Source organism: Hibiscus syriacus, unplaced genomic scaffold (genome assembly GCF_006381635.1).
Source record: "Hibiscus syriacus cultivar Baekdansim isolate YM2019G1 unplaced genomic scaffold, ASM638163v2 tig00112688_pilon, whole genome shotgun sequence".
NCBI classification, from domain to species: Eukaryota; Viridiplantae; Streptophyta; class Magnoliopsida; order Malvales; family Malvaceae; genus Hibiscus; species Hibiscus syriacus.
This window is the reverse complement of record NW_024063384.1, coordinates 407811-431425: the sequence shown is the minus strand read 5'-3', so window position 1 is coordinate 431425 and position 23615 is coordinate 407811. Positions and strand designations below refer to the sequence as shown.

The 23615-nt window shown below is 35.0% G+C and overlaps 1 protein-coding gene and 3 long non-coding RNA genes across 4 annotated transcripts; 2 read left to right on the top strand and 2 right to left on the bottom strand.

Moving 5' to 3' along the window:
• Positions 1-5721: 5721 nt before the first annotated feature.
• On the bottom strand, positions 5722-6841 carry LOC120182548. The gene is made up of 2 exons (XM_039187495.1): positions 6435-6841; positions 5722-6347 (listed from the first exon to the last, which is right to left on the bottom strand). Exons 1-2 carry the CDS (start codon positions 6700-6702, stop codon positions 5998-6000), a joined length of 618 nt encoding a protein of 205 aa, XP_039043426.1. The 5' UTR covers positions 6703-6841; the 3' UTR covers positions 5722-5997.
• Positions 6842-7525: 684 nt separating this feature from the next.
• LOC120182584 lies at positions 7526-11668 on the bottom strand. Its single transcript, XR_005521843.1, has 6 exons — positions 11259-11668; positions 10804-10962; positions 9901-9984; positions 8763-8843; positions 8408-8683; positions 7526-7699 (listed from the first exon to the last, which is right to left on the bottom strand). It is a non-coding gene; the product is annotated as an uncharacterized LOC120182584 (long non-coding RNA).
• A 1126-nt stretch (positions 11669-12794) lies between these two features.
• On the top strand, positions 12795-15169 carry LOC120182586. Its single transcript, XR_005521845.1, has 3 exons — positions 12795-12882; positions 14237-14329; positions 15128-15169. It is a non-coding gene; the product is annotated as an uncharacterized LOC120182586 (long non-coding RNA).
• A 5831-nt stretch (positions 15170-21000) lies between these two features.
• LOC120182585 lies at positions 21001-23383 on the top strand. Its single transcript, XR_005521844.1, has 3 exons — positions 21001-21095; positions 22450-22542; positions 23342-23383. It is a non-coding gene; the product is annotated as an uncharacterized LOC120182585 (long non-coding RNA).
• Positions 23384-23615: the final 232 nt, after the last annotated feature.

Sequence of the window (23615 nt, the reverse complement as noted above, 5' to 3'; positions counted from 1 at the left end):
GGCATAATTTATCGTATATTTTATTTTTCTTAAGTTTCTTATTATAGAAGACGTGTCACCCACGCATCGATATGCTGTTTTACAAAAAAAGACATATATTAGTGACTTACATAAATTTAAAAAAAATAATCAAATTGAAATATAAGAAAAATATAAGACTTACCCCCCATCGAAATAGCCATTGTCTTCGACCCCTAATAATACGCCCCACCAGACGATCAAGCAACAAATATATATCATCGTGAGCTTGCATATGTCAGTGAAACACCCTGGCTCCGCTCATGTAGATAAAATCACTGCGGTCTTAGCCCAAAGGGTGTTATCCAAATTGTGTCCGTAGTTGTTTCCTCCTCCTCTTCAATACCGGTATGGTACTGGCCGGTAACTCATACGAGAGCCAACTTGAATCCATCATGTCCGGCACGTCAGAGGGTTTCTCAAGAAGCCTACATATGACGCCATGTGAATCGGGCTCTTGAATGGTGGGAGGGACCTCTTCAATGATGACAGTGGCCTCTTGAACGGTGGGAGGGGACTCTCGAGGAATGATAGGGGGGTACGGAGACTTAATAGCACGTGCACGCTGTCTGATGCGTGAACTCCGAAAATCAGTAAATAAACAGACATGATATTTAAACAGTGAAAACAAAGACAAATATGTTTCAAACTTGCATTGTATTCACCCAAGTCATTATTCTATCATAGTTCACAAAATGCATCAGATAACAAGAAAAATATGTTTCAAAAACTAATACCCTGAAGTTAGTATTGTCTTTGTTTTGTCCTATGGTTTGAAGTAATGCAATCCATTCAAGTTTCAATTTGCAGAAGAAGAAATAGTTTACTTTCGCAACACGAAACTTAAAATCGCAACGCGAAATGAGAATCGCAACGAGAAACCAAAATCGCAACGCGAAACCAAAATCGCAACGCGAAATGAAATCGCAACGACAGAATCGCAACGCGAAACCAAAATCGCAACGAGAGAATCGCAACGCGAACTGAAAATCGCAATGCGATTTTGGTTTCGCGTTGCGATTTTGTCGTTGCGATTTTGGTTTCGCGTTGCGATTCTGTCGTTGCGATTTTCATTCGCGTTGCGATTCTCTCGTTGCGATTTTAAGTTTCGTGTTGCGAAAGTAAACTATCTTCTTCTGCAAATTGAACTTGAATGGATTGCATTACTTCAACCAATAGACAAAACAAAGACAATACTGACTTCAGGGTATTAGTTTCAGAATGGCAGCAACGACAAATTTACTTTCAAACCAAAAGACAAAACAAAGACAAATACTATTTCACAGTGTTAAAGAATACACAGTTTAGCAGAATTGGCAGCAACCGAACAAATTTACTTTCAACCAAAAGACAAACAAAGACAAATACTATTTCACAGTGTTAAAGAATACACAGTTTAGCAGAATTGGCAGCAACCGAACAAATTTACTTTCAACCAAAAGACAAAACAAAGACAAATACTATTTCACAGTGTTAAGAATACACAGTTTAGCAGATTGGCAGCAACCGAATAAATTTACTAAGCAATCTAAGTGAAATGGCTAATCTAAGTGAAATTACGAGTAAATTTATCATTAAGTTAAATATGGAAAATCTTAAACTTACCTCGTTGCGTAAGTATGAACCTCATTCTGCAACGATACTATCATCTCACGTAGAGCGGCAACCTCACCACGTAAAGTTGACACCTCCACACGCATGCACCATCGTTATCGCGTAGAGTACCGATCTCCTCACGCAAGGCATTGACCTCATCACGTAACTCCCTTGACTCAATCTAAGTGAAATGGCTAATCTAAGTGAAAATTACGAGTAAATTTATCATTAAGTTAAATATGGAAAATCTTAAACTTACCTCGTGCGTAGTATGAACCTCATTCTGCAACGATACTATCATCTCACGTAGAGCGGCAACCTCACCACGTAAAGTTGACACCTCCACACGCATGCACCATCGTTATCGCGTAGAGTACGATCTCCTCACGCAAGGCATTGACCTCATCACGTAACTCCCTTGACTCATCCCGTGGAGGTAGAGGTGGAGAACCATGGAGATAGGAGTCGTGGCATCTTTGGTCGCCTATCATGAGGTGATGGTGGAGAAGAGGCTCGATGATGTGACGGATAGGTGATGGCTCTCGTTCTAGAGGTGTATAGTCGGGTCGATCGGGTGATGGCTCTAGGTGAGGTGATGGCTCTCGAATTGGAGGAAGTGGATGTGCTCATCATCCGTGCCATCAAAAAAACTCTGACTAGCTTGCCACCAATCAGTGGCAAGCTCTTCCTCCGGGGTGTCAGTCTTTGTAATGGAATGTTGGCCTCCTAACAATATAAAAACTCAAACAAAGTTAAACGTCTACTATTAATAACTGTTTATATTATATGAAAGTATTTGTGTTAACTTACATTATTTATTGTCGCATATGGTATTAAGTCTTCCCAATCCAACAGATTTTCCTCTTCCAGGAAATAGCCCTGGGAATATCATTTGACGTTTTTTATTGCATATGTACGCATGCTGGGAAAGCCTCGAATATCCAAATCTACAACAATAATAACAAAATTAGTAATTGTTAAATAATTAATTATAATTTTAGAAACATTATATAGAAATTCTTACCTTAAAGGCCTAAACAAAGCCTGACAAAGTGTATTTCGACCCATCGCCACGCAAACTTTTGCGGTCATCAAAGGCAGTAGACAACTTAGTCCAGGTAGCTTTCCATATACGAACCCCATGGAAACAGATTCCATGCATTCAGGTCCTCTACCAATATTATTAGCTCCCGAGGAATAGGTTGTCTGGCCTCTCTGCCTAAAAAGCCGGCATACACAAGTAGTAGAAGGCATACTCGGACAACATCGACGTCATCCATCCGAGTGAAACCAGCTTTCTTATTAACAATTTCTTCAGGTCGTCGACGTGTAGGTTCGGCTTCTCCATTGACTCATCCGGAAAAACCCGGGATAACCATGATGGGCGGGCGATATGACGATGTACCGCCTACATCATCGTGTCCGAATCGTAGACCAGTGATTAAGCAGAACTCCTTCCGCCCAAACAAGTATACGCTGGTGGAAAATGAAACCATATCTCTTCCTCACCACGTGTATACTGTCGGGTAGATTTGATGTCATGGTCTGAAGCCACAAATGGGTCAAATTAGCATCTCCACCCGGATGCTGTACTCTCAGCCATGGCCCGAAGCGGTTTCCTCAAACAATTGTCTTTGTGCAGGTGAAAGCTTCGAAGCAATTGTAGTGGCTAGGCTGACTTTATTCTTTAATGTCAATGAAGCCGAAAAAATTTCTACAAAAACAATAAACATACCAAGTTAGATATACCAAAAACTACACTGTGAAGATATACCAAAACAATAAACATAAAAAGTAGTAGTTTATTCTTGAAACTAAAATTTGCAACACTGTTTTGTCTTTTGGTTGAAATGAAAATCGCAACGAGAGAATGACTGTCGCAACGAGAGAAATGAAAATCGCAACGAGAGAATCGCAACGCGAAATGAAAATCGCAACGAGTGAATCGCAACGCGAAATGAAAATCGCAATGCGATTTTGGTTTCGCGTTGCGATTCTCTCGTTGCGATTTTCATTTCGCGTTGCGATTCTCTCGTTGCGATTTTCATTTTTCTCGTTGCAGATAGTCATTTTCACGTTGCGATTTTCATTTATCTCGTTGCGACTCTTCTGCAAATTGAAACTTGAATGGATTGCATTACTTCAACCAAAGACAGAACAAAGACAAAGACAAATACTAACTTGAAAATTGCAATGAGAGAATAGCAACGCGAAATGAAAATCGCAACGAGAGAATCGTAACGCGAAATGAAATCTAAGTGAAATGGTTAATCTATTATTGAAATGACCAGTAAACTTATCATCAGTTTCAATATGAAAAACCTACAATAATGCAAAAATTTCAAAATAAAAATAATTAAAAAAATAACCCTCGGAGGTTGATTTTCCATTTCTGAATATTGTGAGGGATTTCTGACCGTGAATGGTTGTGAGGGATTTCGCCGGAGATGGGGACGGAAATCTTCGGAGATGGGGACGGATTTCGCCGTAGAGAGTGAGAGATGGAGATGGGACTGAGTTGTGATTTTAGGTTTTAGGTTATGAGTTGCGATTACGGGATTTTGTCTTAATATTCGTTTTTGTAATTTGAAAATAAAATACGCGTAGCGATTATAATTGCGCTTTAAAAATCGCGTTGCGATTTATGGATACGCGTTGCGATATACGGATACGCATTGCGATTTACGGATACGCGTTGCGATTTATGTGTTCGCGTTGCGATTTTCATATTCGCGTTGCGATTATGGAAAATCGCAATGCGAATATGAAAATCGCATTGCGATTGTCAAGAATCACGTTGCGATTTTGGAAACTGATTTGCGATTCTGCGGATCGCGTTGCGATTTTTATTTCGCGTTGCGATTTTGTTGGTCATTTTGGCAAATCCAAAAAAAGTTGGTTAAAATCGTATATTATAAGGCATTTTTGGTCACTGAGGCGATTTTCTCATTCTTTTTTGTTTAATACTAGTGAAAATCATTTCCATGCTGGTTGCAAGAGGTATACATTTATTAGAAACTGGTAGGACCATACCAACCAGGCTAAAGCAAGTTAGCTGCTAAGCGTCTAAACAAGGGAATTTCCACTCAAAGAGGAAATTTTGAATGGGGGAATACTGCACTCTTGATTGAAAAACGAGTGATTAGCTTGGCAATTATATTAGCATATGAAGCTGCTTCGTTTGTTTCCTTGATGTTTCTTTATATCTATTTTTGTCCTCTGGGTTGACATGTTGAATTTGCGATTACATTTGCTTACAGTTTATGAATGCTGATGAGCAGTTATATTTATTAAGGCTTTGGTCGATAAGAAGAAAGAGGAATGAAAATGCTTTAATCTAACGGTTGAGGTGGAAATAGAGCATCTTGCTCTGTGTAGTTCAACATTAGTTAAATACGGTCTTTGCATCTTTCTGTCCTTCCTACCTACCAGAGTTCTAGGGATTGGTATTGTTAATCAACGTATAACATTCTTTTTTCTTTCTTTCTTTCTTTCTTTGACTTTTTAGGATTTTTTTGTTGTTGAAGAAAACAAAAATACAATTTTTGAAATTGATTAACTCAAAACACTTAGATTTAAAAAATTAATGTATTCTTAATACATTAATTATGATCTATGAGGTTTCTTTGTGAAATCAAAGACCTTAAATCCTAAAAATTGGAAATGATTATAAAAGGTTAGATACGAATTTTGATTAAAAAATTAAACATTTAAAAGTATGAATTGAACATTTACAATAAAACCAGAAATGTAGGTAATTAGAGCCTAAACCCATTGGCCGTCTAAATAAGTTGGAAAATGGTTGATTTCAAGGGTCGAAAAACAGAATTTGTTTAGTTATAAATTTCCAGAAACACAGCTCGGACACTAGCCATGAGCAAAGTTCACTTCTGGGTAAGTTTTAAAGAAATAAAACCAAGACCAAACTCATAAAGGATAATTAAAATGGCGAGCAGAAGAATGCAAGAACCACAAATACACATAAAACAAGGCAAGCAGCAAAAACCAAGCATGCAGATGCAGTTTTGCATCTCAAATCTAAACTAAAATATGCTTACGATTCAATACATACAAATGGTAATGCTAAGGACAGATATACAGCCACGATTAAAAAAAAAAAGGCACTTCAGCTTTAGCTTCAATTAGCATACATCCCATTCCCACCAACCAACTTCCACTTGTTACAGCAAAGATTTCATGCAAAATTACAACCATTTATGCCCCTCGAAACATTGGGTAATTCTCAGAAATGAATGATAATTTCCGCAGGCATGCAAAACAGGGGAATACCCAAGCCCCCATCACCCATCTCATTCTTAGCCCCAACATTAACAAAACCAAATCATTTACAAAACGAAACAGAGAAGCACCACCACAAGTATATCAATCAGACCATGTGATTGGAGTGAAAGGGTTTTGAGGAGGCTGTGGGATCATGCAATGTTGCTGTGGTTGCGGCTGCATCCAGTGATGTAAAGCTTCTCTTGGCTTCAGCCCTTCGAATTGATATCCATGCCCTTCTTGCATGCTTTCTCTGTCACTACAATTCTCTTCTACATCCATTTCATCAGTTTCCATAGACTCCGGAACAGAGACTTCCTGCTCCACATCTCTGCTTTCCTGTGAAGGAATCTGAGAAGGGACCCATGGAACCACAGCTAAACATCCTTCGTTTTCCTTCTTGATCTCTTCGGTTTCGGCCGATTTCGTGTCGGTTGCCCGTAGGAATTGGTCTGCAACAATTCTATGCCCAAATCAGAACCATGAAAAATTATCGTAAACAGCCAAAAATAAGGAAACGAAATGATGAGGAAACGTACTCTTGAAGACGGAGATGAGATCGGAATGGAGGGAGAAGAAGGGGGAAGAACACAAGGAAGGTTCATTAGGATCAAGAAGAAGTGGGTTCGGGTTAAAGAGAACGATGGCTCTTTCGTGATTCTCAGGGAAGTAGTCTTCCTCGATAATCGGCGGCAAATCAGCGGCGAGACGGCGAATCTTGGTGGCCGGCGACGAGAGCGAGAAATCTGAGAAGTCGTCGTTAACTTGGTCGATGTCCTTTCGTTTCAACTTCCCAATCAAACCCATTTCCTTTTAGCTTCAACCAATCAATCAAGGAACGTTGCTGTTGTGGCGGGAGAAATTGGTGGGTATAATATCTGAGAAATTTTAGACGAGGGATGAAGAAATTTCTGACAGGCTCTAGAGAATTCCAGGAAAGAGGTGCTAGTACCTTCTCTCCTTTTTGTTGATCTTTTTTCTTTTCTTTTTTTTGGAAAAAAATAGAACCTGAGTTTCCGTGTTTAGCCTTAGAAAATGAAATATTTCGAGGGTAAACTAAGTCCGACCAACAAAAATCAATTAACTTAGAACCACAATGTGTCAACAGTTTATAATTCACATGAAAACTTAAAATTAAAATATGAAAAAAAAATTAAATTAATTGAATTAAAATATAAGAGGCGATTCGAAGGAAATTTAAAAATTAAAACAACCAAAGTATTGTCACTAAAAATATAATTTAGAAACTAATTTCCACCACTTTTCCAACAAAATTTCCATAAAAAACAGAGTTAAAATGTCAAGCAAATGGTTGGTTCTAACGTTTCTATCTCAAAATTTTATGTAAATGCCAGCTTTACCATTTACCGTGACGAATCCATGTCCACAAAACTTAACCTACATAAAATAAAGCACCTTCAATCAACAAGAGCTATTGTTTTACTGCAAACTTCAGGATTATACATATACTGTAGAATAATTTTATTTCATAGCCATGGCTTGATGCGTAGATTTTATACAACATAAGCATGTTGTTTTCATACATATGCTACCCCTTAATTTATTTAGTCTCAGGCATTGGCTAGAAAAACATTGATCTGGAAATTTTAAGCATGTTCTTCTGATGTAAGTAGCAGAATAATTGAAGAATAACCGAGCATAGGGTATAGATTGGCATCAAGGAATTGAGCATATTGTTTGATGGCAATATCACTCTCTGGGACTTCGTCGGATAGGAAATCGAATGGTGCAGGCTTACTCGTGTCCACCTACGGCTCCCATCTATATCCCGGGGAGAATCAATCTGGGAAAGAAACAATTGTTAATAACTCAATCCAGTCAAAGTGCTGAAATAGAAAATTGATAAACGAGCAGAAAGACTGAAGGGATTGTGCATGTAGATTGATAGATTTCTCAATTACATATAAAAAATATATATATACAGCACACAGAACCATGCTATTGCTAGTTGATTCCATCAAAAGATATTGAGGCCGGATATTTATTGCACTAATATACGGAAGAAGCTCATTCCAATAAGCAACAAGGTAAGCAGACAAAACGGCTTGAAACTTGAGGTTTTGGTAGAAGGTGTACTAACTGCAGTTCGATAATGTTACCGTAAATATTTGAATTATCAAGCAAGTCACTATTTTTGCTAAGCATTCTAACCTATCTTTAATCCAAATGTAAGAAATTAGAAGGTAATGTTCATGTAGAATATGGCCTACAAAAATGAAGTAATCAAATTGCAGTCCTAACTGGTTCTATTTCTACATATTTTCTACCACATTTCATTAGAACTGTCTCATGCAGGTTAACAGGCTCGATACCAAGTGTGGGAGTAACCTAATTCCAGTCAAAATTGTCAGCTAGAGATGAGATCACCTTACTTGTAGAGCTTGTTGTGTCTTACACTAGATCATTTATTCCTTATCCTCACAAATAAGCTCAAACACCAGTGAGTAAAAGTGCAGAGTTGCAAATATGATATGAAGGTCTGATAAAGTACCAGTGAGTAAAACGGCTTGTGTCAGACCAGTCTGGCTTTCCAGGAGTATGACCATGCCACTGCAACCTCTCTGACGTTGAGAAGCCATATAAGCAAAGTGACTCGCATTCACCGCGTGATTTCAGCAAAATCAAATTTTCAAAATGCAGACAAGGAATGATGAGGGCTCACTCGCTCAAACAAGGGTTCTCACCGGCGGAACTTGGTCATGAGACAGAAGAATCTGAAAATATCTGATGAAGACTCTTCCATTTTATCCCACCGAAAGTAGTTGACCTGTGTCGCAACACTAATTAACGAAACCAACGGTAAGGTCCAATGTAAATTTAGATGCAATGAGGGTATAGAGGATCACATAATTATCATGGAAGTATGTGTTGTTGTTTCCCCCTTTTGTGTGACCATATTCATCACCCATGCAAATCATTGGAACACCCTGGTTAAATGAAGAGCATAGTTAGTAAAAATTATGAAACCTCACTCACAAGCAACACAAGTAAAAAAAGTAACACAAACAAATTGCTCCAAAGTAGTTTATTATCATTTCCTCCGACTTATAAGAGGGACCCGCCTATCAACTTTCTAGTCATTTCCTCAATATTAATAAATCATTATTTGCATTTATTTCTTAACAAAATCCTAAAAACTAAAACAGCAAATAGCCAACAGTAGAAGTGATAGCCAAGCATAGAGTAACAAGCTTGAAAATCAGGTTCAAACCTGATCCTAATAAATAAACTTAAATTAAGTCAAGTTTCAAGCCTTGAAACCAACTTTGTGTTGCTTTAAAGAAACAAGGCATGCACTTTTTGTTCAGATGATCATACACGATCAGCACGAGACCTTCAAGTTTATTCAGAAGCCATATCAGATCAAATATATGCCATGTCTTGTTGCTACTGAGATTTCCATTTCTATTTAAGCTAGGCTCCATATATTATCTTGGCTTAGTAATTGAGTTAAAATCATCTGTTTAACAGAAAACTTGCACAGCTACGTTGCCATGGCTCGCTTTTAACCATGTTTGTAAGCCATACAATTTCCTGAATACGGTTTTAGATATCAATAACGTAACTGATAAATTTCTTTTCGTTCCTAGGCAAACTAGTAATGAGAAGGTAGTAAGTAGAAATAATTAATTCAAAACAAAGTATACATAAGTTGGTAGATGGAGACTTTGTAACTAAAAACTGAAAGAGCATGCAAAAAGATGACTTAAAAAGTCTAGTAGAGCATACAAAAAGATGACTTAAAAAGTCTAGTATCATCGGTCAATTTATTTAGGACACTTTTATTTAACCTAAAACATAGCAAGAATGAATTTAAGAGTGAAGTGTTCAAAGTATATCATGTTAAGGACTAGATGTACTCAACTGGGAAAAACTTACAGTTTGGTTTTCTTGAATTATAGTGTCTACCTCTGACATAAATACAAGTAATCGTATTCAACACAACAAAGGAATCCAATGTGCATAACAATCATTTAACCTTACCTGGGAAACCATAAGGCAGAAAAAGAAATTCCGCATTTGGCGTTTCCTCAGTTTCTTCACAGAAATACTTGCAAACTTCCCCTCCTGAATAACCATTGTGTCTACAAGTTAATCGAGTCGATCAAAACTAAAAGTGTAAATAGAACATTTCCGTTGCAGATATAGATGATGGCATTTACAGAAAAGTTTGACATTAGATTCAAACCATATAAAATCTACAGAATGAATGACCCTTAATGAGCCTAGTTCTCTTGCGAAGTTTCCAGAGCATTTCCATATGGTTGTATTTGCAAAGGTGCAATCACATTTTCAATAAACTCTAAATTAACCAACTACAATGAAGGCACAATACAGTTAATTTCACTAGCCACATATTTTTCTTCTGCTTTTCTTCATGCGAATAAAATCATCAAAACCAAGTGTTCCTCTTTGGACCTTTTTGGTCAAACAAATGGTCAATTGCTTTTCGCTCCAAATTTGGTCAAATCTGCATGCAAACGTGTTTATAAGATACAATATATGCAGTAAAGATGGAAGGGAAACACTAGAGAAAACTATTTGTCATATTTCCTTTCTTACCATACTAGTTTATAAGATGCAAATCAAGATATGTGCATCAAGTATATGGGCCGGTATATGGTCAGTTAAATCACAATGTATCGAATGGATATGATACACGGTAAATGACAGAGCAAAGCTAGAAAAAAAAATCATGTCTTATATATCAACGAAGAACACAAGCAACTCCAGTGTTTTCAATTCAAGCCATCAAGCTGGACACATTCTATCCTCCATGCCAATTTCATATACTCATTGGTGATGTTGATTCATCTCACCCTTCAACATCAAGCATCTAATTAAAACCAAATACAAGCACGAGTTTAAAGTTTAGTCAATATCTACCTCTCCACAATTCCAGCTATTGTTATGACTTTCTCCATCATTGTTGTCTTCCCTGTTTGCTAAATTGTGTTTGTTATTATAGGTAACTAGATCAGCCAAAGTAAAACCATCATGTGCACATACAAAGTCGACACTGTTCTATGGTTTCCTTCCACCTTCCTGATTCACAAACAGAGTGAGAATGCAAAGAAAATGATACAAATTAAATACTATATGATTTAGTTGGAGTTCAAAAATACTAAATATGAGAAACAGTATGACAATATATTCTCCAGAAGTGGCTAATAACTAATAAGGATTCTAAGGAAAATTTTAAATTGAGAATTTCGTAAAGTTTCTTTTCATATATTATATATGAAGCATAGGAAAACTTCTATGAGAAAGATAATGAGACCATAACTATCCACTTGTTTGGTGACCTAGTGTGTTCTGGAGGCAGATCATAGATGACAAACCTGATATAAGTTTGGGCTTCCACAAAGGCATTCAGCAAAAGGTCCAGAAAACCCCTCTGTACCCTTTATAAACTGCCGTACAATGTCAGGATACTGAACTGGAAAGGAATATGCATATAATACAGAACCATTTCCATAGAATAAAATATAGATGCATCTAAAAATGTCAGCAGGATTTTCCTAGCTCAACTAGGAAGTACAGTGCATCCGAGAGACAGGAAAACAGAAGCTTGGACGCGGAAAAAGAAAACTAGATTTGATCCAGATTTTAAGTTAGCTTAAATTTTCATTTCAGTAAATTTGGAGAGAACCCAGTAGTCTGGAGAAGGATAAAGAGATGCTTTGTAGCCGTGAGATTTTCAAGTTCTTAGTGAGGAAAGATGTGAGGAAGATACTGAAGCGGAAGGACAGCGATGTAAAAAAATTAAACATTTGGGATTTTTCTCTAGAAATAACCTTTATTTCTTAATTTTTTTTTTACATTGTACCTACGTCAAGTGTCCATTTTTGTAAACATTATCTCGCTTGCATGTCCCTTTTTTCGTATTTCTCTAGAAATAAATCAAGCCACATTTACCAGCATGTGCTTAATAGGTCTACAAGAAACCTTCTTATCTAGACTGGACTAGTCTAACAGAGAGTTCTTCCAAAACATTTTTCTCAATTAAATTAGATTGCGATTGCGGACTTTACGGCATTATTTATTTCCTAAAATTAACTATGTATTCGTATTGCTGACCTAGTTTCAGTGACCTTGAAAAACGTTATTATGTGACAGTAATTTAATACTATGCAATGAAGAATGTGTAATCTTGAAAGACACCATTTTGCTTCTGTTTAATCTTTGGTAATTTCTAGTGAACTTTAGCCTTTACTATAAATTGCAATCTATCGACATCTATTACTTTGTCTGAAACTATTTGAACCATTTAGCATCCATCTATGCCAGGCATTATCCCCTAACATCCATGTAATACCCCAAAAATTTGATCAGTGACTAAAATGTAAGTTTTAAAAGTTTAGTGGCTAAAGTATAAACTTAGAAAAGTGTAGGGACTGAAATTTGTAATTTTTAAAAGTTATATATTTTAGCCGTAAATGAAAAGTTTGGTCGAAAACAATGATTTTAGTAGGAATCATATTTTCGGTACGAGATTTGTGTTAAAGGCTATAAAGTGGTAAAGTTTGGTATTAAATCGGATAATAAGATCGAATCAAAATTTCACAAAAATGTGAAGGATGCTAGATAAAGGTTGGAAATATTATTTATATATTTTAGAAAAGTGAAATTTAACATGGATCAATGGAATTAAGGTCGATTTTCCATGTTAAGCCAAAATTTTAGAATTAGGTGACTAAATTGTAAATTTCAAAAAATTACAAGGACAAACATGGAAAATTAGAATTAAGATATTTTCTGAATTTGATGAGATAAGGGATGGTGTCATGGACTGGCATGGGTGTAATTTTGAGAATTCATTAATGGTAAGTTAATCTTTTAGCCTAAAATAAAAAAAAATTAGTTATAATTGATTTTTTTATGGGTTAAAGTAAGAGATTTTTTTTAGAATGCTCGTGAACTTCTCTTCTCTCATCCAGCAGGTTGCTGAAACCCATAGCCAAGGTAAGCAAATTTATTTTCTTCCATTTTTGACCAAATTTAGTGAGTTTTGGGACTAAAACGTGAAATAAGAAATTTACCTACACTATTTTCTCTACAATATGGTATAATTATTTATTTGTTTCATGTTGATTTATGAAAGTTGTGATTTTGGAGGTTGAACGGGAAATGAGAATTCAAAGATATAAGATTGGGATTTTGGTTCTAGGAGTGTAATGGAAGCATGACTAAGCTTGAAAGTGGAAAAAAATATATTAGAGAGACTAGTTTAGTGATTCAACTATGAATTTGGTGGGTGAGAACGATAAAATTGATTTGTTTTATTTTGATAAATTTTGAAGAAGCTGAGGTTTGGCTTAGTTTCAGTAGATACTTTTGGGGTTATGAAGAGTTAAGTGATTTTAAAGAATTGGTTGTAAGGATTGATGAAGAATTTCAGGATGAAGTTAATGAAAACAGTTTAGATTTTGAATTTGGCAATGAGTTTGAAAATTCACCAGAAATTCTATAAAAATGATTAGAATGTGATTTTTATATATTGTGTTCGTATATCAATCTAGTTTCGTTTAAAACAAACGGGTATCAGTTTCAAGGTGTATAAAAAAAAGATATGAATTTTTAACCGAGGAAAGGTCCTAAAAACGGGCAGCAGATTCTGCATAAAACAGATTCTGTCAGTCAACTTTAAAAATTCACCATAAATTGTACAGATTGAATTAGAAGGAATTCTTTATATGGATAGATTCGTATTCGAGTCTAGTTTTCAATGGAAGAAACGGAATCAAATTCCAGTGTGTAAATTAATACATAATATTGATTCTTTAAAGATAGCACAAGTTGTCTGAATATGGAAATTTGTAGAATTTGAGTTGAAATGGATTAGAAGATGAAGAATAATGTTTAAATGTTGAATATATTTTTGGATGCTTGGAATTTAAGTTAAATGGCAAGAGACCATTTTGAATAAATTGGAAATGTTGAGAAGAATTCTAAAAGAATTCATTCTAATGGTTAGATGGTGGAAATCGAAAGGTTCCAAAACTTTGGGGACTTGTTTACAAGTTCTTAAATGAAGAAGTAATATTTGGGTATTTTATTCAAGTTCTGGAATTTTAGTAATTAATGTAAAATTATCATAATGGCGAAGGACCATTATGAATTAAAGGAAAAGTTGAGTTGAATTTTAGAAAGAATTCAAAATATGTGGTTTGACGTTATAATGGAGTTATGATTTAGGTTGATATCGATTTAGTTATCGATTTTATTTTATAGATTCTCAAATGTCAAAAATGAGCTTATGTTAGAACGATACTAATATGTAGTTTAAACATTTTGTGTTATAATTTCGTATTGTCAGATTTCAATAAAACTAGCAATCCGAACAATCTGAAAGGAAAGGACAAAGCTTGTGACTAGTATTATCGTATACAAGTTCTTAAGTGAGGCAAAGGTGAGTGCAATTTATTTATTTAATTATTTTGATCGAGGACGACTTGCGATAAGTCAACCTCATCTTATTTATTTCAAAGATATGAATTATGTTTTGATTATTAAATTATATCCATAATTTCTTTAATAAGTTTTATGAAAGTTTTTGGACATGAATTGTCCATGTCACATTTTAAGAATGTGAATTAAATATTTTCGAATCTGATATGATGTTTATCAAATGGTTAAGAAATGAACTAAAAGCCCACTGTATGTTATATTGAGAGTCAAAGGTACAATTGGCATGCCATGAGGTGGAGTGATTATCTGTTCTGATTTTGATATATTGTGGTGTACCAGAGTGTACACTAGTATATATATATTCTTATCTGAATGCACTTGGTGTGCATATTGTTATTTCCGATGTGATAGCACTATGTGTGCTTATCTGTTCCGACTGATGATCTGATATTTGTATTGCGCACACTCGTCTGACTCACGTATCTTACATTCTCTTAAAATATACTTTGGGCTATAAAAATGAAATAAGAAAGTTCTGAAAAGTGTCTGACTACAAAGAATTATAAACTGATTATTCTGTCTGATCCGATTATTTATGATCTTGTGAAAATTATCAGATGATTATTTTCAGGTTTATTATAAAGTTCAACATGAGATATCTGGTTTGAATATTCTGAAGAATTTCAGTCTGTATTATTTTAATGATTTTATATATTTTGATATTTTATTTAATTATTATCACCTTTAGTATTACTGCCTCACTAAGTTATACTTAGCGCGTGATGATTTTCATGCGTAGGTTCTAGTAAGGATAAGTACGATCGGTAAGGAGCTATCGGAGCATATTTTGGAAAGACATACATATCATCAGTATCAGTAAGACATCTATGATGTTCCTTTTGACTTATAGTGGCATGTATAATTAGGTCAATAGTTTCTAATTATCGTATTTATTTTAAATAAATTGTAATAGTAAACTAGAATTATTTTAGTTTATTTTACTTAGTTTATTTTATTGATAACTATGCATGACAAGAATTTATTACATTATTATGTTTTTAAAAGGTTTTACGAAAAGACATGGTTTAGTAAAATTACTGAATAAATAATGAATTTATTTTATTGTAATAAAGAAAGAAATTATAATATGAAAAATACTTTAAAACAGATTTTTTTTTAAAGTTAGAACAATAGTATTTTCAAAGAAATTTTTTTTTACGGAAATTTTAGTTCAGTAAATGTTTTCAGTTTGATGTGACATCGTTAACTCGTATATCGAGATATATACGGGTTAATGGTGTTACATTTATTGGTATCAGAACTACAGATTTAGCAGATTCTCGGCCTAAATCGAGCCTATAATATGTCAAAAATATGCACATGCCATTAAGATGTTGAAATTACTGATATGGTATGGTCTGATGATTTTATTTATGATGCTGCTCCTTACTAACGTAAATTTGTGCTTTTGTTTAGATGTCGGGTTCGGAAGGCATAAGACAGGCCACCGAGCAAGGGGTTCCTGAGGGAACTGGTAGTGGGAGTAGTAACGAAGTAGAGCACGTACCTCAACGTCAGGGAGAACATGTACATCAAGGAGTACCCACTCCAGATCAGGGAACTTTCTTACAAGCTCTAGAGGCTATACTGGCTCGATATCAGCCGGTGGAAGCACCTCCTCTTCCTCCGCCTCCACCTCTTCCTCCAGCTCCGAGAATATCGGTTCCGAAAGAATTAAAAAGCTTAGGAGCTGTAGAATTTAAAGGCGAAGCAAACGAAGGTCCAGTAGAAGCAGATATGTGGTTGAATGATGTGAAAATAATGTTGGTCAGTCTTCACTGTTCCGATGATGAAAGATTAGAGGGAGTAGTTTCATTATTACGAGGTCAGGCTCGTATATGGTGGACGAACGTGACGACACGTGTTCCTCCATATCAGATCATGTGGCGGTTTTTCTTAGAAGCATTTCAGAAGAAGCATATTGGAGAGCAATTTATTACTCAGATGAAGCATGATTTCTTTAATCTGATTCAGGGTGGTAAATCGGTGTACGATTATGAATGTGAGTTTAATAAACTTGCTCGATATGCCTCAGAGATGATTCCTACTGAAAGAGATATATGTCAGAAATTTATTTGAGGTCTTCGTCCCAGACTCAAGGAACTTCTGTTGGCTGCGAACTTGACCACTTTTCAGAAAGTAGTGAACAAAGCAAAAGATTTGGAAATGGCACAAAATGAGAATTTTCTGATAGAGCAGAGACGACAGTCTAAAAGATCCGGAGCATCATCATCTTTTCAGTCTAAAAGAGGTCGAGGTTCCGGTTATCGATATCAAAATAAAACTGAAAGTGGTGCTTCTAGTCGTAAAGGATTTGAGGCAAAAGAAAAAGGCCGACAGACTCATATGACAGTTTCAGGAGCCAGTAGATCAGCTCGATCACAGGATCAAATATTGCCATGTCAGTATTGCGGTAAAAATCACCCTGGAGTTTGTAGAATGAAGACTGGAGCTTGTTTCCGTTGTGGAGATACCAATCACTTTGTCAGAGATTGCCCTTTAATTTGGGAGAGACCAGTGCAGACAGAAAGGTCTGTAGCAGTATCTCAGAGAGGCAGTAGAGGCAGAGGTAGAGGGAGGGGATATTCTGAGACAGCCTCTCAGTCTGACGTTCGTGCTCCAGCGAGAATTTATAACATCAAGACTAATGATGATCGTGACGACCCAGAGATCATAGCAGGTACTTTCTATCTTTATGATGAGCCTTTATTTGTTTTGATTGATCCGAGTTCTACGCGTTCCTATGTTAGCTCGGAATTAGTTAAAAATAAGAATATTCCGTTAGAACCCATCAATAGTGATATGATAGCTATAAATCCACTGGGTCATAGTGCTAGAGTCACAAGGATTAGCAGAAATTGTCCGCTAAAGATTCAAGGGGTTATATTCCCAGCGAATCTTTTGGAGTTACCGTTTAATGAGTTTGAGATTATATTGGGCATGGATTGGTTATCTCGGCATTATGGTTGGGTAGATTGTCGCATGAAGCGATTATTTATAAAGGATGCAGAGGGTACCGAGATAATAGTAATTGGAGAAAAAGCGGGGTCTTCGCCTAATGTAATATCAGCCTTTACGACAATGAAAATGATGGAAAAAGGTTGCACAGCTTTCTTAGCAAATGTGCTCGATACCCGGACATCTGAAATTCGATTAGAGAATATTCCGACAGTTCGAGAATTTTCAGATGTATTTCCTGATAATTTACCTGGATTACCTCCTGATCGAGAAGTGGAGTTTAAAATTGAAGTTTTCCCGGGTACATCTCCTATTTCAATGGCTCCATATAGGATGGCTCCAACGGAACTCAGAGAACTAAAAGCGTAATTACAGGAGCTATTAGATCGAGGTTTTATTAGACCGAGTGTATCTCCTTGGGGTGCACCAGTACTTTTTGTTAAAAAGAAAGATGACTCGATGCGATTATGTATAGATTATCATAAATTGAATAAGGTGACAGTGAAGAATAAATACCCTCTTCCGAGGATCGATGATCTGTTTGATCAGCTCAAGGGTGCTTCAGTATTTTTGAAAATTGATCTTTGATCAGGGTATCATCAGCTAAAGATAAAAGAGGAAGATATTCCAAAGACGGCTTTCAGAACTCGATATGGTCATTATGAGTTTGTTGTGATGCCGTTTGGACTAACCAATGCTCCAGCAGCATTTATGGATTTGATGAATCGAGTCTTTCAGCCATATTTGGATCAATTTGTGGTTGTGTTCATTGATGATATTTTGGTGTATTCTAAGACTATGGAAGAGCACGACACACATCTCCATATCGTACTTCAGATATTACGAGATAAAAAGTTATATGCTAAATTATCAAAATGTGAATTTTGGCTGTCAGAGGTCGCCTTTCTGGGTCACGTGATTTCAGCAGAAGGAATTAGAGTGGATCCTAAGAAAATACAAGCGGTAGTGGAGTGGAAACCTCCGAAAAATGTTTCTGAAGTCGGGTTAGCTGGATATTATCGGAGATTTGTGAAGAATTTTTCAATAATTGCATCTCCACTTACCAAACTACTTCGAAAGGATGTACCATTCGTTTGGAATGAAAAGTGTCAAGAAAGTTTTGAGAAGCTTAAAAAGATTCTGACTGAGGCACCGGTATTAGTGCAGCCAGAGTCAGTAAAAGATTATGTAATCTACAGTGATGCATCCCATAATGGTTTGGGATGTGTTTTAATGCAAGAAGGTAAAGTGGTAGCCTATGTTTCAAGGCAGTTAAAGACGCATGAACGGAATTATCCGACACATGATTTGGAGCTAGCAGTTGTAGTGTTTGCTCTAAAAATATGGCGCCACTATTTATATGGTGAGCGATGTTATATTTATACAGATCATAAGAGTTTAAAATATTTGCTCACTCAGAAAGAGTTAAATCTAAGACAAAGAAGATGGATTGAGCTTCTCAAAGACTATGATGTGATTATTGATTATCATCCTGGGAAGGCTAATGTGGTAGCTGACGCACTTAGCCGAAAAACCTTTACTGCTATGAGAGCGTTAGATGCACGACTATCAATGGAAGATGATGGTGCATTGATTGCAGAATTGAGATTGAGACCCGCCCTATTGGATCGTATCAAGGATCTTCAGAATAAAGATAAGAAGTGTTTAGATAGAATGAAGCAAGCAAAGAAAGGAGAAATTACAGATTTTGAAATTAAGTCTGATGGATGTTTGTATTATCGGAATCAAATTTGCATACCCGATGATGAAGAACTGAAGAAAGATATTCTTTCTGAAGCTCATTATAGTCCTTTGACTATGCATCCAGGAGGAAACAAAATGTATCAAGATTTAAAGAGTCGGTATTGGTGGGCAGGTATGAAAAGAGCTATCACTGAGTTTGTTTCTAAATGTCTAACCTGTCAGCAGGTAAAAGCAGAACACCAAGTACCTTCGGGGTTGTTGCAACCTATCTCAATTCCTCAATGGAAATGGGAACGAGTTACCATGGATTTTGTGACAGGTTTACCTTTGACACCTAGTAAGAAAGATTCGATATCGGTGATAGTGGATAGATTGACAAAGACATCACACTTTATCCCAGTTCGAGAAGATTATTCTATGAACAAGTATGCTGAGTTATATATCAGATAAATAATACGACTTCATGGAGTACCCATTTCGATAGTTTCCGATAGAGATCCGAGATTCACCTCGAGATTTTGGAAGTCCTTGCATGAGGCATTGGGAACCAGACTAAATTTCAGCACATCTTATCATCCTCAGATAGATGGTCAATCTGAAAGAATTATTCAGATACTTGAAGATATGCTAAGGGCGTGTGTTATTGATTTTAAAGGATCGTGGGAAAAGTATTTACCTTTAGCAGAGTTTGCTTATAATAACAGTTATCAATCAAATGGCTCCTTTTGAAGCGTTGTATGGAAGAAAATGTCGAACACCACTGAATTGGTACGAATTAAAAAATCGAGATGTAATTGGTCCAGATCTAATTAAGGAGATGAAAGACAAAGTGAAAGTAATCCAAGACAATCTCAAGATAGCAGCTGATAGACAGAAATCTTATGTTGATTTAAAAAGAAAAGAGATTGAATATCAAGTGGGTGATAAGGTATTTCTTAAGGTGTCACCTTGGAAAAAGATTCTAAGATTTGGACGAAAAGGGAAATTGAGTCCAAGATTTATCGGACCATACGAGATTGTAAAGAGAGTTGGACCAGTAGCTTATCAGTTGGCGTTACCTCCAGAGATGGACAAGATTCATAATGTATTTCATGTATCAATGCTTCGAAGATATCGATCAGATCCTTCACATGTAGTTACACGGGAGGAAATTGAGATTCAACCAGATTTATCATACGAAGAGGAGCCAGTAAAGATTTTAGCACATGAAGTCAAAGAACTAAGAAATAAGACGATTCCATTAGTAAAAGTACTTTGGCGAAACCATAAAGTTGAGGAATCAACTTGGGAAAGAGAAGAAGATATTAAGAAAAAGTTTCCTCATCTATTTAATTCAGGTATGTAAATACATATGGAAAATTCGAGGACGAATTTTATTTAAGGGGGAGGAATTGTAATACCCCAAAAATTTGACCAGTGACTAAAATGTAAGTTTTAAAAGTTTAGTGGCTAAAGTATAAACTTAGAAAAGTGTAGGGACTGAAATTTGTAATTTTTAAAAGTTATATATTTTAGCCGTAAATGAAAAGTTTGGTCAAAAACAATGATTTTAGTGGGAATCATATTTTCGGTACGAGATTTGTGTTAAAGGCTATAAAGTGGTAAAGTTCGGTATTAAATCGGATAATCAGATCGAATCAAAATTTCACAAAAATGTGAAGGATGCTAGATAAAGGTTGGAAATATTATTTATATATTTTAGAAAAGTGAAATTTAACATGGATCAATGGAATTAAGGTCGATTTTCCATGTTAAGCCAAAATTTTGGAATTAGGTGACTAAATTGTAAATTTCAAAAAATTACAAGGACAAACATGGAAAATTAGAATTAAGATATTTTCTGAATTTGATGAGGTAAGGGATGATGTCATGGACTGGCATGGGTGTAATTTTGAGAATTCATTAATGGTAAGTTAGCCTTTTAGCCTAAAATAAAAAAAATTAGTTATAATTGATTTTTTATGGGTTAAAGTAAGAGATTTTTTTTAGAATGCTCGTGAACTTCTCTTCTCTCCTCCAGCAGGTTGCTGAAACCCATAGCCAAGGTAAGCAAATTTATTTTCTTCCATTTTTGACCAAATTTAGTGAGTTTTGGGACTAAAACGTGAAATAAGAAATTTACCTACACTATTTTCTCTACAATATGGTATAATTATTTCTTTGTTTCATGTTGATTTATGAAAGTTGTGATTTTGGAGGTTGAACGGGAAATGAGAATTCAAAGATATAAGATTGAGATTTTGGTTCTAGGAGTGTAATGGAAGCATGACTAAGCTTGAAAGTGGAAAAAATATATTAGAGAGACTAGTTTAGTGATTCAGCTATGAATTTGGTGGGTGAGAACGATAAAATTGATTTGTTTTATTTTGATAAATTTTGAAGAAGCTGAGGTTTGGCTTAGTTTCAGCAGACACTTTTGGGGTTATGAAGAGTTAAGTGATTTTAAAGAATTGTTTGTAAGGATTGATGAAGAATTTAAGGATGAAGTTAATGAAAACAGTTTAGATTTTGAATTTGGCAGTGAGTTTGAAAATTCACCAGAAATTCTATAAAAATGATTAGAATGTGATTTTTATATATTGTGTTCGTATATCAATCTAGTTTCGTTTAAAACAAACGGGTATCAGTTTCAAGGTGTATAAAAAAAAGATATGAATTTTTAACCGAGGAAATGTCCTAAAAACGGGCAGCAGATTCTGCATAAAACAGATTCTGTCAGTCAACTTTAAAAATTCACCATAAATTGTACAGATTGAATTAGAAGGAGTTCTTTATATGGATAGATTCGTATTCGAGTCTAGTTTTCAATGGAAGAAATGGAATCAAATTCCAGTGTGTAAATTAATACAGAATATTGATTCTTTAAAGATAGAACAAGTTGTCTGAATATGGAAATTTGTAGAATTTGAGTTGAAATGGATTAGAAGATGAAGAATAATGTTTAAATGTTGAATATATTTTTGGATGCTTGGAATTGAAGTTAAATGGCAAGAGACCATTTTGAATAAATTGGAAATGTTGAGAAGAATTCTAAAAGAATTCATTCTAATGGTTAGATGGTGGAAATCGAAAGGTTCCAAAACTTTGGGGACTTGTTTACAAGTTCTTAAATGAAGAAGTAATATTTGGGTATTTTATTCAAGTTCTGGAATTTTAGTAATTAATGTAAAATTATCATAATGGCGAAAGACCATTATGAATTAAAGGAAAAGTTGAGTTGAATTTTAGAAAGAATTCAAAAATATGTGGTTTGACGTTATAATGGAGTTATGATTTAGGTTGATATCGATTTAGTTATCGATTTTATTTTATAGATTCTCAAATATCAAAAATGAGCTTATGTTAGAACGATACTAATATGTAGTTTAAACATTTTGTGTTATAATTTCGTATTGTCAGATTTCAATAAAACTAGCAATCCGAACAATCTAAAAGGAAAGGACAAAGCTTGTGACTAGTATTATCGTATACAAGTTCTTAAGTGAGGCAAAGGTGAGTGCAATTTATTTATTTAATTATTTGATCGAGGACGACTTGCGATAAGTCAACCTCATCTTATTTATTTCAAAGATATGAATTATGTTTTGATTATTAAATTATATCCATAATTTCTTTAATAAGTTTTATGAAAGTTTTTGGACATGAACTGTCCATGTCACATTTTAAGAATGTGAATTAAATATATTTTCGAATCTGATATGATGTTTATCAAATGGTTAAGAAATGAACTAAAAGCCCACTGTATGTTATATTGAGAGTCAAAGGTACAATTGGCATGCCATGAGGTGGAGTGATTATCTGTTCTGATTTTGATATACTGTGGTGTACCGGAGTGTACACTAGTATATATATATTCTTATCTGAATGCACTTGGTGTGCATATTGTTATTTCCGATGTGATAGCACTATGTGTGCTTATATGTTCCGACTGATGATCTGATATCTGTATTGCGCACACTCGTCTGACTCACGTATCTTACATTCTCTTAAAATATACTTTGGGCTATAAAAATGAAATAAGAAAGTTCTGAAAAGTGTCTGACTACAAAGAATTATAAACTGATTATTCTGTCTGATCCGATTATTTATGATCTTGTGAAAATTATCAGATGATTATTTTCAGGTTTATTATAAAGTTCAACATGAGATATCTGGTTTGAATATTCTGAAGAATTTCAGTCTGTATTATTTTAATGATTTTATATATTTTGATATTTTATTTAATTATTCTCACCTTTAGTATTACTGCCTCACTAATTTATACTTAGCGCGTGATGATTTTCATGCGTAGGTTCTAGTAAGGATAAGTACGATCGGTAAGGAGCTATCGGAGCATCTTTTGGAAAGACATACATATCATCAGTATCTGTAAGACATCTATGATGTTCCTTTTGACTTATAGTGGCATGTATAATTAGGTCAATAGTTTCTAATTATCGTATTTATTTTAAATAAATTGTAATAGTAAACTAGAATTATTTTAGTTTATTTTACTTAGTTTAGTTTTATTGATAACTATGCATGACAAGAATTTATTACATTATTATATTTTTAAAAAGTTTTAC

Bases quoted from the DNA above. Each gene is read 5' to 3' on its own strand.
- LOC120182548 (XM_039187495.1), bottom strand. From the start codon at position 6,702: ATGGGTTTGATTGGGAAGTTGAAACGAAAGGACATCGACCAAGTTAAC. The intron at 6,348-6,434 runs GTACGTTTCCTC...GAATTGTTGCAG, and splicing joins TCTCATCTCCGTCTTCAAGA to ACCAATTCCTACGGGCAACC.